General features: G+C 45.7%; 1 protein-coding gene across 11 annotated transcripts in view; it reads right to left on the bottom strand.

Moving 5' to 3' along the window:
- Window positions 1-15,813, bottom strand: part of ST6GAL1 (ST6 beta-galactoside alpha-2,6-sialyltransferase 1) — a 115,513-nt gene that overhangs the window by 24,584 nt on the left and 75,116 nt on the right. For 9 of the 11 annotated variants that reach the window (XM_039234195.1, XM_039234196.1, XM_039234198.1 and 6 more), the window contains 2 exons: window positions 9,541-9,688; window positions 4,233-4,868 (listed from right to left, as the gene is read on the bottom strand). In XM_039234195.1, coding sequence (XP_039090126.1) covers window positions 4,233-4,818 — 586 coding nt within the window. In that variant the 5' untranslated portion in view covers window positions 4,819-4,868; window positions 9,541-9,688. Of the gene's footprint in view, window positions 1-4,232; window positions 4,869-9,540; window positions 9,689-11,581; window positions 11,670-15,813 lie in introns of those variants that run through there. The other 2 variants (XM_039234201.1, XM_039234204.1) reach the window with 2 other exon arrangements.

The following is a 15,813-nucleotide window of genomic DNA, read 5'->3' as shown; positions in this document are numbered from 1 at the left end:
AAATAAATAGAACATTAAAAAAAAAAAAATTAAAAATAAAAAAAAAAAAAAAAAAAGAAAGAGGATGGCATCTTCGTTTGCCAAACTGTGCTTTACGATCAAAGGCGAAGAAGTTCAGAAATCAAACAGGTGTCCAGGAAGTCCCAGCTACCGGGAGCCTGGCAAATGAGCCCTGCAGGGAGAAGGCTGCAGAAAACAGGGGCCACCACTTCTGGCTAACTTAGAATGAGAGAAAGAGGGGAGCCTGGGTGGCTTAGTCGGTTGAGCGTCCAACTTCAGCTCAGGTCATGATCTCGCGGTTCGAGTTCGAGCCCTGCGTCAGGCTCTGTGCTGACAGCTCAGAGCCTGGAGCCTGCTTCGAATTCTGTGCCTCCCTCTCTCTCCGCCCCCTGCTCATGCTGTCTCTCTCTCTCTCAAAAAAACAAACAAACAAACAAAAAAACAACACTCTACACTAAAGCTCCATCTGCCCAGAATCTGCCCAAACTCCACTCCCCTTGCCTTCCATATGACACACACCCGGTTCTCCCTGGTCCTTCTCACTGGCCTTCTGAATGTCTCCGCCTTCCCTTTTCTTTCTCCACCTCTTAATGTTTATTTATTTTTGAGAGAGAGAGAGACAGACAGACAGAGACAGAGAATGAGTGGGGGAGGGGCAGACAGAGAGGGAGACCTAGAATCTGAAACAGGCTCCAGGTTCTGAGCTGTCAGCACAGAGCCCGATGTGGGGCTCAAACTCACAAGTCATGAGATCATGACCTGAGCTAAAGTCGGACGTTTAACCCACTGAGCCACCCAGGCTCCTCTCTCCATCTCTTGAATGTAATCTTTCTCTAGGTTTTCTCCTCAGCCCTCTCTTCTGGACTAAACTATGACCTCAGCACAAAGGACTCCTCAATCTGATCTCCCACCCTGACCCTTCCCCGGAATCTGATACCCAACCGCATAGATATCTGCCCAGGGCATTCCACAAACACGTGAGACTCAGCACTTCCAAGACAGCATGTGTCTTTTTCCAGAAACAGGCTCCCCTGTGATACGAGAGGGTCCGCTCCCAGGCTAAAAACTCTGGCTCCTGCCGGTCACTCAAGGTAATTTTTAGTTAGACACCAATTTCTGCCTCTTCTCAAATCAGACCGGCCACCATGATCACTGCTCAGAAAGTCGTGGCACTTTTCCCCTGTAAGTTCTCAACTCAGAATGCTCTTCTGTCGGAGAGCAAGGAAGCCAGAATATCAAAGGATTTTTTTTTAACCTGACAAGGGATTCATCACATGAAAATTTTTAGTTTATTTTTTTATTTGAGGGAGAGAGAGAGTGATTGAGTGGGAGAGGGGCAGAGAGAGAGAATCTTAAGCAGTTTCCATGCTGAGCATGGAGCCCGACACGGGGCTCAGTCCCAGACCCTGGAATCATGACCTGGGCCAAACTTGAGAGTTGGACGCTCAACCAACGGAGCCATCGAGGCACCCTGCTGTCTCTGTTTTAAAGACTGGTGTTGAGATTTTGTTGGAAAAATGACTTCTGTCACTACCAATGAGCACAACACTATAATAGACCTTTAAAAATAACAGAAGCACTGATTCCTACTGTATCTTCAGGTCCTGAGATGCTGTAATTTCACTGATTAGTTGAGGACTAATTATCTCTCTCAGCCTCACCTACCTGAATAATTTTCAGCCTCTCTGTATGAAAATCATTACTGGAGTAGGAATTCTTAACCTGGGGACTGTGGACCAACTTTATGGGGTTCATGAATCCCTAAAATCATGTGCAAAGTACCTGTGGGGTAGGTATGTATAAAGTGTGTGTGTGTGTGTGTGTGTGTGTGTGTGTGTGTGTGTGTGAAATCAGTCTATGCATTTTTCCAGAGAGAAGTCCATAGCTTCCAGCCAATTATTCTCAGAGGTCTTTGTGACCCCAAAAAGGTGAAAAGTCACTGGTCAGAATATATCAATTTGTTTTACGAAATCTGTCACTGTTAACAAAGAGGGAGAGCCTGTCCATACTTATAAATATGTGTGCGACACAAAGACATGGATTTGCTTAAGGCTCCTTAGTTCCTTCCTTTTGAGAGAATATGTTTTCCACCCTTGTGAAATGAATCAGGCTAAAGAAAGCAAAGCACAGGAAGCCTTCTTCTTCTGTGAGGCTCTGGAAGGTCCTGGAGCAGGTGAGGTCATACGTCTCCTTTTTTATTCCCTTCACACGACTGCCAGGAAAAATGGTCTGAAACCAAGCTCAGGCTCTCAAAGGAAGAGAAGTGGACCCAAATTGGATTCTCTGCAGCAGAAAGGAGTGGTGAGATCACATTTTGTACCTCCCCAAATAGGCAGCACTTACTAATAAAAGCTGCCAAGGTCACTGGCCCCACCCCACCTTGTGCTGCTACCTTTTTGGTTTCTTGCGGGCTTTGTTTGCTAAAAACTCAGTGTGGTTGGTTTTTGTGCATCCAGAATGGAACTAAAGTCCTTTCTTTCTTCCTGATGTCTGCTCTACAGTGGTAACGTTTAGAATAGCCCAGATGCTACCTGATGCTCTTCTTCACGTTAAACCATCATCGTCTGCCTGGGCAGAACTATGTTGCAGTTTCAGGGAGAGCCCGATACTTCTGTGAATTGGAACCGCAACGTTTATTTTTATGCACTCCATAAAAGTTTGGAGTGATCTGCATAAACATTAAAATGACCTTTTTCTATAGAGTTATCATTTCAAGTGTGTATCTCCCTGGAAAGACTTTGATCCTGAGACATCACAGACACTGCATGTTGGACTTCAAATGCTCTGCCTTTTAACAGGGCATTTCCTCTGGGCATTTAGCCTAATAAATGTTTTAAGGGATTCATTCATTCTTTATAAACTTTTTTTTTAAGTTTATTTATCTTGAGAGAAAGAGCAGGAAGGCAGAGACAGAGAATCCCCAGCAGGCTCAGCACTGTCTGTACCGAGCCCAAAGAGAGGGCGGATCTCAACTGTGAGATCATGGCCTGAGGGGAAATCAAGAGTCAGATGCTTGACTGAGCCACACAGGCGCCCCTCATTCATTCTTCTATTCATTCATGGATCTATTAACAACACAAAGCAGAGTTCAGACTACAGAGGGGAAGGAGAGGGGAAAGGCCTTTTGTTGAAGGCAGCATGCCTGGCCCATAGCCTTCCCATATACCTGGAATTTGTCCAGCTTATTCTCCACTATTGAATATATTAGATGGTTTCGAATGGTTTGCTCCTACAAATTGCACTGCTCACAGGGTTTCTGTGCAGACAATGTAAGTGACTGGCAGGGAAAGAGCCACAGCAGTGGGGCTAGAAGACCAAAGTAAGGTAAGTTACATGGCTCCTTTTTTGTCCGCTGCAAAATTGTTTACCAGAGGGATGGTGACAAGACTCACTTTCTGGTGCCTCCAGGCTCAAACCTCACAGCAGCCAATGGCGGGCACAGTAATTTGCAAATGTTTTTGATACATATCCATGTAAGGTATCTGAGATGTGTTTGAATTTTCCTTTCCAACAACAGCGTATTTCTAAAACATTATAACCAACAGGAGTAACACTTACTGTGCACCTGCTGAGTGCCCAGCATGCCTTGCTTTTAAATCTTCCCAGTAACCCTGTGATGTAGGGACCATTATTGTTCCCATTTAACTGATGAGCTAAGTATTGGGGCTCAGAGATTACACAACTGGCAAACAATAGACTGGCCCTGGAAACTGGGTCCTTTGACTCAAAGGCCTGTACACTCATCCCCTCTGCTCTTGTACCTACAGTGGCTGTAGCTTTATAATAAAATCTGGCAGGGGCGCCTGGGTGCCTCAGTAGGTTGAGCGTCCGACTCTTGATTTCAGCTCAGGTCATGATCCCAGGGTTGTGGGATCGAGCCCTGCGTTGGGCTCTGTGCGGAGTGTGGAGGCTGCTTAGGATTTTCTCTCTTTCCCTCTGCCCCTCTCCCCTGCTCCTCCTCTCTCTCTCTCTAAAATGAACTTAATTTATTAATTGGTAAAAAAGAGACAAGCACAGCTGTTCTCATTGATAAAGATGCCAGCAAGCTGGACTCCCACCCTTTCCGCTGCCCTTTGGGACCTCCGACTCCTACAAGGCTGAAAACCACTGGGGTGGGCCCGCTCTGCCAGGCCACAGAGCCATGCTTGGGCCCCTCCTCCCCAGTCCCGTCCGCATACCTAGCTCCATAGGGGTGCTAGCTGTTCGGATCATCTTAACACCCCAGAACCCACCTATTTCTCGGCCAAGCTGGGAGGACTTCAGAGATCCTGCTGATGAGACCACGGCACACCTGCCCCATGGCCCAGCCTTGGTCCTAATGTTCTCCTTGGGCAGGAAGCCTTTCCACTCAGACGTGTTGAAGGGAAAATCTGTGGCCTCGACCATAGAGACGTTCACATGTTCCCGGAGGTGGCAGTGCAGGGCCTCGGCACTGAACTTGACCCCCGGTCCTGGCCCCTTATAGGACACTTTATACTTGTTCATATTCAGGTAATTCCTCCAGATCTTCTGCAGCCTGGGGATAAGGTTTTTGGAAGAGCTGTCCTTGTTCCACACCTGGAAGGAGGCCTCTGGCTTGACCTTGGTTGTGACCCGGGGGCTGCTGAGGGCCTGGCTGCCCCTGTGGGGGTCCTGGGTGCTGCTTGGAGTCTCAGGCTGTTTCTCCAGACCCCTCGACATCTGGGGTTCCTTGCTTTGCAACTTAAGGGAATCATAGTAAGTCCCCTTTTTCTTCTCCTTCCACACACAGATGATTGCAAACAGGAGAAAGGCCAGCACACAGCAGCTGAACTTTTTCTTCAAGTTGGTGTGAATCATTATGAAATATGTGTCCAAGGCAGCCACTGTGTTCTGAGCAGGCAACAGGCCTAAAAAAAGGTAAGAACGAGGCAAAAATTATGTAAACAAAACTGAAAAGTAATGACTGCCAAGAGGTGGGAAGATGAGCCCGGGCAGTGGGTTCGGAGTGAGGAGACTCATTTCTGGCCTTGGTCTCCCCCCCGGCCAGGCCCACGGCTCACAGCAGCTTGAAGTAAACATTCGGCCTCAGTTTGGGCTTTGAATGTAGACAGCAGTCCTCAAGACACCCCCTTGTTCCTCTCTGAACCATGAACACGTTCTGTATTCTCCTACCACTCCTGAGTCTGGGTTTTGCGTTGACTTGGTCTAGCTCCCTGACTATACTCTTGAGCTAGGTGAGGTCAGGAACCTTATCTTACACCTCGTTGGGTTCCTAGGGCCTTATGTTGTCTGCTAAGTGGAGGCGTGCATGCTTGAAAAACTAACAGAACAGGCAAGAGCAAGGTGACTAGTCTACATCACAAGAGATCAAACTCCCTAAAACCCTAAGGGGCCCAGCGTCCTGTCAAAATTGCCAGAAAGAGGGGTGCCTGAGTGGCTCAGTCAGTTAAGTGTCTGACTCTTGATTTTAGCTTAGGCCATGATCTCATGGTTTGCCCTCTGTTTCTCTTTCTCAAAATAAATAAACTTTAAAAAGAAATTTCCAGGAAGAGACCTCTGTCCACAGACGGCGGCTGTGACAGACAGACCTGTGGTGCATCTCTCTAAGGACTTCAGTGTTGGGCCCCTGTATGAGAAGACCACCAATGCTTAGCTTGCAACGTAACATTCAGTTTCACGGAGGGTCCTGCAAGAATAGTATCAAGTGGCAGGAAGCTGACTCACCTCATGGTAAAGGAGAGGAAATCTTGATAAGACAGCAGACACGTAACCATTTCAGGAGATAAAAACAAAGATGCATGAAGCACATACATGTTATTTCATCTAATTTTGCCGTGAGCCAGGGCCACTGTGATGCACAACCCTAGCCAGTAGCACGTACACAACTGTCTAATATGAAGGGCATCTCCTGAGCTATGCAGAGAGGCCTTGACCATCATGAGCCATGAAGGTGTTATAATCTCCATTTTCATAGATTAGCAACCTGAAGCTCTGAGAGGTTAGGAGAAGTGCCTAGGATCACAAAGCTGAGTAAATGGTGGCATCGAAGTTCAAAATCCAAGGGCACTGGACTCCATAATCCATATCCCTTTCACTATAAACATGCACCAAACTGCTGAAAGTTCTGGAAAAATGGATTTTATTACACACACAGAGCCTAATATTCCTCCTTTATACCTGGATAAAGACCTACTTTGCTTTCCCGGAATTAATTGTGTAACTAGATGCCAAATGGAAGTACTTTGAACTCAAACAATGATCTGTATCTTTTGGAAAACATTAGATTCTTTCCTAAATAACTGGGTTTATTTACCATAATGAGTCTAAGCAATCCCCCAGGGGATCTGCTAACCCACGAGAGGCCTATATAGTTCCTTCCCATGGAACCCAGAGCTAAGGACACCCGGGACAAGAGGTAGGAGTACTGGACTAGGGGCGCCTGGGTGGCTCAGTCGGTTAAGCGGCCGACTTCAGCTCAGGTCATGATCTCATGGTTCGGTTCGCGGGTTCGAGCCCCGCATCAGGCTCTATGCTGACAGCCAGCTCAGAGCCTGGAGCCTGCTTCAGATTCTGTGTTTCCCTCTCTCTCTGACCCTCCCCTGCTCATACTGTCTCTATCTCTCTCTCTCAAAAATAAATAAATTAATTAAAAAAAAAAAAAGGAGTACTGGACTAGGTATTCACAAAACCTGGCTTCTCTCTCCATGCTTGGCGACTTTGGGCAAGTCACTGAACCCGTCTGCACCTAGGCTTCTGTAGAGTAATCCCTCTCTCATTCATGAACTACTCGGAGGACCAGGAAAAATGGTGTTTGAACTAGGTCACTGCTAAGGCACAGGAAATGTTCTGAACAGAGACCAGAGAGCAGCCCCTTGGCTGAGGGCCATGTGGAGGCCATGGCGGATGGGGGAGAAACAGCTGACTGGAACACTGGCCAGGACTCATCAACCTGAGCTTCAGGTCCTCATCTGAGACCTTTTAACGTAAGCGGCTTCCAGGCCGTTCCTGGAACCCATGGGGAGTAAAACCAAACAGCGCTTCCCATCCCCCCAGACCGTAGGAGGCCACGGGCTCTCGCCTTGGGCTGTGGACATTTTGGAAGTGACGAAATGTACACAAGAGGGAGAAAAATTCAAACCTATGATCATGAAATCGGGAAGGGCCTTGTTACATGTCGGGAAACCAAAGAATTCAATTTCCTCAGACACTCAGCCCAGCTGATCACATGACTAGAATAAATAAAGAACTCAAGAAGAAGGGAAAGGAGCATTTTTAAAGTGCCTCCAATATGGTAGGCACTTTAGTTGCAATGTCTACTTTGTTCTTGATGTTTGTTTATTTTTGAGACAGAGTGTGTTCGCGCGTACACACACACACACACACACCCCACACACACACATGCATGCACGCAAGCAGGGGAGGGGCAGAGAGGGGGGACAGAGGATCTGATGTGGGTTCTGTACTGACAGTGGTAAGCCCAATACAGGGCTCAAACTCATGAACCTTGAGATCATGACCTGAGCCAAAGTCAGATACTTAACTGACGGAGCCACCCAGGCACCCCTGCAATGTCTACATTTATCTTTCTTATAACACCCTGGGATAGATATTCACAGCCCCATTTGAGAAGATGAAAACACTGATGCTTAGCAAAGTTACGGGGCTTCTCCAAAGTCAAGTGGTAGTCAGTGCTGGAACCAGGATTCCAACCTAGGTCTGTCTGACTCTAAAAGTTTATGGTCTTCCCACTAAAAGATAGGCATCTGTGTTAAAAAACAAACAAACAAACAAACAAACAAAACAATGGAATGTCAGTGTTGACCAAACAGAACTCAGAAATCAGGATCCCTAGAGGGACAACTCAATCCACCAGACAATAACCGAAGAACCACCTTTGCCATCAGCAATGCCCCAGCCCTGACCCGTATGCACTGTTTTACCCTCAGGCAGCCCCTTCACGGGGAATTAGGCTTATAAGGCCCACGATAACCCTGTCAGGTAAGCACAGTAAATCATATGAGCTCCATTTATAGTTAAGAGAACTGAGGTTTTACGAAGGAAAGAAGGAAGGGAAGGGAAAGGGAAGGAAAGGGAAAAAAGGAAGGAAGAATTTCCAAAGTTGCACGCGTGATTTGGAGGCAATGCGGTTAAGTTGGGACTTAACACTTCTAAGTGTGAGTGACATGAAACAGGAGGTAGGGAGGCAGGACCTGAATCACGGTCTAGGAGCTGAGGCTTGGAAGGAGCTGGTGGTCACCTTCCAGCCGTCACCTACTCTCCTAAGGCTGAGGGTCCCAGAAGAGAGGAGCTCCTGCGAAGAGCCCGGCACAACAGTCCTGCCACTTTAAGACAGCCTCAGCCCATAGGGTCATGGCCCTAGGGCACTTCTCAGGGCTCCCCAGGTCTCCTGACACCACCATCTGTTCGGCCTCCAAGTCTAAAGTCTGGCTAGAGTGTCTGGTCATGGACACAGAGAACTTCAAGACCCTTCTTCCTCTCTCCAGCTGCTGTAAAGAGACAGGGACTGAAGCAGATCCATCTAAGCAGCCCAACTGAACGGAAGGAGTAGTAAAATTTTCTCCCCTGATTCCCCGGGGAAACACACCAAGCTTTGGATTTTCCAGAGGTCTTAGCCCCTGGGCCTGGGCACTGCTGTAGTCTCCCCCTTGTCCACTTGCCTGGCAACCAGACAGAGTTACCTTTCTGCTTCTGTCCTCCCACGGAACCCCCTCTGGTTTGTATCAGGTGCTAAGTAAGCAATGCTTGCTTTTCCTGCTGACCCCCTGCGAGAGGGGAACTCCTCCTGGCTCATTCCTGAAACCCCGTGTCCAGTGCAGGACCTGAAACTGACTGGGTAGTCAATAAAGGCTTACTGAACTGATGGGATTAGACCAATAAATCCTTACTACCCCCCCCCCCCCACTGGGCTTCTAGAAGAACAGGAACAACCCACATTACCACCAATAAAGAACAAGCCAGGGGCGCCTGGGTGGCTCAGTTAGTTAAGCAGCCGACTTCAGCTCAGGTCATGATCTCATGACTCCTGGGCTCGAGCCCCACGTTGGGCTCTGTGCTGACAGCTCAGAGCCTGGAGCCTGCTTCGGATTCTGTGTCTCCCTCTCTCTCTCTGCCCCTCCCCCACTCATATTCATTCTCTCTCTCAAAAATAAATAAAACATTAAAAAAATTATTTTTTAAATAATAAAAAATAAAAAGAACACACCAACGCTAAAACCAGCAGTAAGAAAACCCCAGTCAAAGTAAGGTTCCGGCCCTGGTTTACTCATCACTATGTGCCCAGTACCAAAGGCAGGACTTGGCACAAAGCAGGTGCTCAAAAAAAGGTGGACTGAATCACAGAGTAACTGAATCCAGTCTCACACTTACCAGTTATAAAAACAGGTAAACCATCTCTTCCCACCCATCAGAAGTAAACACATAACATGTGAGGAAAAGAGTGAAGCTGCAGTGAGACGTCGAGGCCCCCTAACTCCTGGCTCCAGACTCTAGCAGCCCATTTCTTAATTAGGAATTGCGCCCCTTAGAGGCTCCACCGCCCAGGCTCCCGGGTCTCCTTACCTGCTTCTGGCTAATCCCCCTGGGGCTGCAGGCCCGCCGGGTCCCTGGCCGGGTCCTCAGGAACCAGCGCTATTCTCCATGGGAGGAATGTTTGCTTTATTAGGTCTGGAGGCCAAGGCTCATTTTTCTCCGGATGATCAAAAAACATCTGCAAAGACAAAAAAAAAAAAAAAAAAAAAAAAACAAAGAAAGAAAGAAAGAAAAAAAGAGGAGGTAAGGGCTGGTTTCCAGGAGGGGCAGGGTTAACGATTAACAAGGCGGTCAGGAACCTCTGAGAGTCTTTTGGTTGGATCCAGGAAGCTCCGAGGGCTCAAAAAAAGAAACACAAAAGAGACAAAAGCCCATTACAGGTGCTGTGCTCAGGGTGGGGAACAGCAGAGGAGGCCTGGAAACAGAGCTATACTAGATAAGAACATGCTAGAAGGATACAGCAGGCACCACAGAGCAACCGGGGAAAGAAAAGTCACTGGGTTAGGGGTAACTAGCAATTTGGGAAGAGAAGATTCAGCTCATCCCTAAATATACTCTAGACAGATTTTTAAAAGTTATTTATTATCAAAGAATACTTAACGATTTGTGAAATTCCTAGCGGTATAATGCTCACTGGAAAAATAGGTTGTAAAACTGTACCTAATATTCTAATCAAATCCAAAAAGTAAAAGTTTTAATGTACATGTGAGAGAGAGAAAGGACTAGAAAAAACAAAAAAGACAACACTGGATGGTAGAATAATGTCTTCAGCTTTTACAATTTTTTGCATATTCCAAAATTTCTAAAATATATATGCATTACTCTTAGAGTTGGGAAAATACTACAAACACATAATTTCAAAAAGCTAAAAATAGAATTCTATATTTGTCAGTTCACTCTTCTTTCTGATGGAATGCAGAAAAATAATAAAAGAAAACTTGAATAGTCACTTGCATGGAAATTCCCGCTTGTCTGCAATGGAAAATGGTGTAATTAAAAGAAAAAAGAGTCAAGTTGTACAAAGGGTAAAGAGAATAAGAGCCTCTCAAAATAAACAGGCAATCGACGTGAAGGGACAAATCACAAAATAGAAAAAAATGATTAACAAGCATATAAAATTCTGAATTCCAGTTCATCCCAATTATGATGAAAACCCAAAAGGGGAAACTGGCATGTTAAGATGCTAGTTTCTAGGATTAAAATTAGCCAGCAGTTTCCAAAATGATAATACTCATTGCTGGATAGATTGTACTAGAATTGGTATATTTTGAGGGAGCAGTGGCAATTAACTCAACCTTTGTAGAAAGTAACCAGGTCATAGAATTAAGAGCTTATGCCCCTCAACTAAGTTATCATACTTCCAGGAAATAAGACTGAAAAAATAATTGAAAGGAGAAAAAGATGATATATTTTGTTTTCCTCACATGTAAATGACTCCCTACCTTCCACAGTTGTGATGAAGTTTGAAGGAGGATTTGTGGTGGGGCGCCTAGGTGGCCGAGTTGGTTAAGCATCGACTTGGACTTCGGCTCGGGGAATAATCTCAGAGTTTGTTATCTGATCTCACAGTTTGTGGGTTCAAGCCCCGCATCGGGCTCTGTGCTGACAGCTCAGAGCCTGGAGCCTGCTTTAGATTTTGCGTCTCCTGCTCTCTCTGCCCCTCCTCTGGTTGTGCTCTGTCTCTCTCTCTCTCAAAAATAAATAAACTTTAAAAAATTTTTTAAAAAAGAAAGAGGATTTGTAGGTTAAAGAATGAATTTTATAAATCAATATGCACATGCAAAAAGAAAAAATAGTTTCAGTTTCAAAATTGTTTATGTTTATAAATAAAAAACGTTTTATTAAGATTTATGAAATCTAAGGTTTGTTTATATGTTTATAAAACGTTTTAAACCATTTATATACAGTTTATCCATTTAGAAACAATTTTGAAACAGAAAACTATTTTTCTTTTTGTATCCACATATTGAATTATAAAATTTGTTCTTTATAAAACATTTTATAAACATTTATAAAATCTACGGTTAACAACTAAGCTTTCAGCAAAAAGGAAATAGTTATACTAGCGTACCTCCACCTGATGGTAAGAAAATTTCAGGGGCTCCTGGGTGGCTCAGTCGGTTGAGCGTCTTACTCTTGACTTCAGTTCAGGTCATGATCTCACGGTTCATGAGTTTGAGCCCCCGCATCGGGCTCTGTGCTGACCGTGAAGAGCCTGCTTGGGATTCTCTCTCTCTCCCTCTCTCTCAGCCCCTCCCTTGCTCACTCTCTGTCTCTCAAAATAAATATATAAACTTAAAAAAAAAAAGGAAAGAAAAGAAAACACAGGGTGCCTGAGTGGCTCAGTCAGTTAAGCGGCTGACTTAAGCTTGGGTCATGATCTCACTGTTCATGAGTTCGAGCCTGTTCGTGAGTTCAAGCCCCGCATCAGGCTCTGTGCTGACAGACTGGATGGAGCCTGGAGCCTACTTCAGTTACTGTCTCACTCTCTCAGTGCTCCTCCCCCACTCGCTCTCTGTCTCATTCTCAAAAATAAATAAACATTAAAAAAACTTTAGTAAATAAAATATACATATATCACAATATTAATTTAAAAACACAAGGTAATACGTAATAATATATAAAATGCATAAATAATTGTGTACGAATTTATGTAGCAATAGGGGAAAAATTCTTCAAACATTATAACAAAAAAAAAGTGAAACAGAGAATGTTATCTGTGCATTCATCAGTGACTAAAAGTTACTCATGTCCAAATAGCTACAGCCCAGAAGAATGTACATGCCTGAGACCTGAAAACAACTGATAAGCAAACTGAGAGAGAAGTTCTCATCTTTCATTTTGACTTCCTTTATTACACTTATGATGTTACTGGCAAAACTGTTAGGGCCAATACTGAACATACAGTTCACCCTCATGCATCAGCTCCATGCACACTATCGGCCTGGCCCTGAAGCCTGTCCTAGAAGATGCAGCATTAACGGTACTCAGAGGAGGCCACAATGGCCTTCCCTCCTTCCCTCCCATGACTTAGGAGGAGACGCCCGCCTTGCAGGCCTGGGGTCCACATTGGCACAGGGCAGCTGTGGGCAGGCCGTGGGTACGTCAGGGCAAAAGCAAGAGGTGCCTTGTGGTGTTCCTTATCGATATCTCAGGGGTCTCCTTATCAAATCAGAGAACTGGCTCCCAGGCACTCCGGGTCAAGTCCTAAAATATTTCTGATAGGTCGTCTTCTTTTCATGTCATGTATGTTTCCTTCGTGGCAGAAGAGTCTGTAATTATGCATGCATTCATATGATTATCTGATTACCATCTGCCTCCTCTACTAACAATGTAAACTCCTTAAGTAGGAGCCTTCTCAGACTTCTTCACTACTGTCTTCAGTGCCTAGAGGTGCATCTGGCACAGGGTAAGCAGTCGATAATTATTTGTCGAATGAGTGAAATTTTACCAGGTCTTCAGAGCTCCATGCTTCCCACAGGCATCACTGATGGGAAAGGTTCTTTCCTGGCACCCTCATGAGGAACAATGAAGGTAGCCCCCTGCCCTCCTGGCGATGCCTCTTGCCTATGAGTGCTGGCTCGCTGCCAAGCCCCCAGTAAGCCGCCAGAGCATGCGACTGCTGTTTGAATTCAGGGCACAGATAGTTAATGCGGATCAACCGCTCCCCTATGGATTGCACCTGCTCCGAACAACCTGTACTCTTAGGATATAACAGCCACTCCCTGCTCCTGATTTCCAAAAACCAAGTCGCTGAAACAAAAGTGGCCCAATTGATGATGTCCATCTGTCATAGGTGAGGATAGTCTTCCAGAAGTAGTCACTGCAGCTCATAAGATGGCAGCAGTGGTGAACTTCAACCAGCCACAGGAATTATAACAGAATCTCCAATTCTCTACGTGAGAAACTTTGGCAATCAGCTACCATTTATTTAGTACTAGCTGTGTGCTCAGCACACAGGGGCTGAGGCTAAGAGCTCCGGGATTAGTCGGATTGGGGCAGAGTCCAAACTCTCTCACCAGGTACATGACCTCTGGTAAGCTACTCCCCTCTAAGACTCAGCTTCTCCATCTGTAAAATGGGAGTAATAATCAAAAAGCCTATCTCATAGGATTGTTTAAGTAATCAAGTAAGGTAATATACCCAAAGGGATTACAGTAGGCTGTGACAAAGATTATAGACTTCATTTCATTTACCCCTCACCATCCCCGCCCCTGAGCGCACCATGACTGTCCCAAATTATGCATAGGGAAGAGGAGTAATTTTCTCAGAGTAACTCAGTGGTGACATTCCAAATGCCCTATGCTCGTTCACCCTGTTTCCCTGCAAGTAAAGTTCCTTCTGATGAAATGTCCTTTCCTTCCCCGTTCACATGGGACTATACCCACTCAGCCCCCCACCATCTCCTGCACCAGCTTAAGTGCCCGTGGGCTCTGAAGACTTTCTTGACACACAACTCCCCTGTGCCTGTTCTGGCTCTCATCAGACTATGTGACATTAGCCGTATGCAGGTCAGTCCCACCCGGACAGAGAATTCCTTTACAGTTTATTGCTGGCCTGCCCTCCATCTGGCCAGGTCCGGAACCGTACGTACGTGCTCAGCTGTGTCTGAATGAAAGAGCGAAGCTATCTCCGACACCACCTTTCCCCCTTCCCCATGTCCTTCAACCGTCAGATCCACACTCATCCACCCACCCATCATCTTCAGTTGCCAGAATCCCCTTTGCAGCACGGTCATTGCAGAAGTTGATTCTGTCTGTTGGATACACAGAGTGATGGGGAATTTACCACCTCCTGGGGGTGCACATAGCTTTGTGAACAGCTCTGCCCCTTAGAAGGTCTTAAAATGAAGACAAATCAACTCCTCCATAAAAATAAACTAGGGGGTTAAACTCTGCTTTCTGGAACCACGTAGCGTCAAAATGAGAACCGCTAAGACAAGTAGAGCGTGTGCTCAGTGCTGAGAACTTCGAGTCCACCGGCTCATTTCATGCTCACATGACCCCGTGTAGACCACACCACCTGCTACCAACCTCAGTGAAGTCATTTCCCCTCCACCAGGACACTCTTCATCCCTTGAATATTTTTGCACCTGACTCACTGTAATTCTCATTATACGGTTTCTGTCCTGCCTCTTGGTGATATCAACATCCGCCTACAGAATGGTTCTAGTCACTGCTCTCTCAGTTCTTTATCTCTTCTACTCCAGTGATTGTGACTTTAGCCACTCACCCCCAAGGCCATATCTCTGATCTTATCATTTTCATAAAATATTCCACAGTCTTGATTTTCAGGCACCACCCCTCCCAAACACCTTTCCCATCTTTATAGCTTAGTCCCTCTGGTTCTGACCTTCAACTATCTTCTGCGGTTCCTCCTACAACCTTCTCATGGATTCTCACTTCCTTCATAGCCTCACTTTCCTTCCTCCTCAGCTTAAACTCCGTGGTCACTCATTAAATTGACTTCTCCCATCAGACAATGTTGGATAAACCCCAATCCTGGTTAAAGCAAACTCTCTGTGCTCCTCCACACCTGCGAGCATACAGCTACATACCTAAAGAAAGTCACAAAATGATACCCAATGGAGTTCGCTTCAAGTTCATGATCACTAACTGCTGGTAGCTCCTTCATGCTTCCCAGCAATCACATGCTACTTTTCTGGTCAATTCACCTGCCACTCTCCTAGTGGACTATGTATGGGACTTCCTCCCCATGAAAAGTCCCCTCATCTTCCCGTTTCCTCAGTGAACTTGCTACTTATTCATAGAGAAAAGGGAAGCTACCAGAATAGAATCACCACAAGCACACCTTTCTACCACAGCTACTCGCCTTACCTGCATTTATGCCCAAATGATGTCTTGTTACTGTGGATGAACTGGCTGCACCCAACACTTGCAGTATCCACCATTTGTTCCACTAGAACTTATATTTATTTATTTTTAATATATTTTTTAAGGTTTACTCGTTTTTGAGAGACAGCGTGCAAGCGGTGGGGGCTGGGGGGCAGAGGGAGAGGGAGATACAGAACCCGAAGCAGGCTCCAGGCTCTGAGCCATCATCACAGAGCCCAGCACTGGGCTGAAACCCATAAACCATGAGATCATACCCTGAGCCGAAGTCAGATGCTTAACTGACTGAGCCACTCAGGTGCCCCAATGTTCCACCAGAACTCTTCTCTGCTTAAGGATATTTTTCTACAAAATCTCCCCTTTTCCTTCTGCATCATAAGTACACCTCTCTCAAAGATTATTCTTATCAGCACATAGACAATGCTATTATTTCTCCTATCTTAAACAAACA

The sequence above is a fragment of the Hyaena hyaena genome, unplaced genomic scaffold, assembly GCF_003009895.1.
Source record: "Hyaena hyaena isolate Hyena2069 unplaced genomic scaffold, ASM300989v1 scaffold_84, whole genome shotgun sequence".
Lineage (NCBI taxonomy): Eukaryota > Metazoa > Chordata > Mammalia > Carnivora > Hyaenidae > Hyaena > Hyaena hyaena.
The sequence above is the reverse complement of the archived record's forward strand: the minus strand, read 5'-3'. Positions and strand labels throughout refer to the sequence as shown.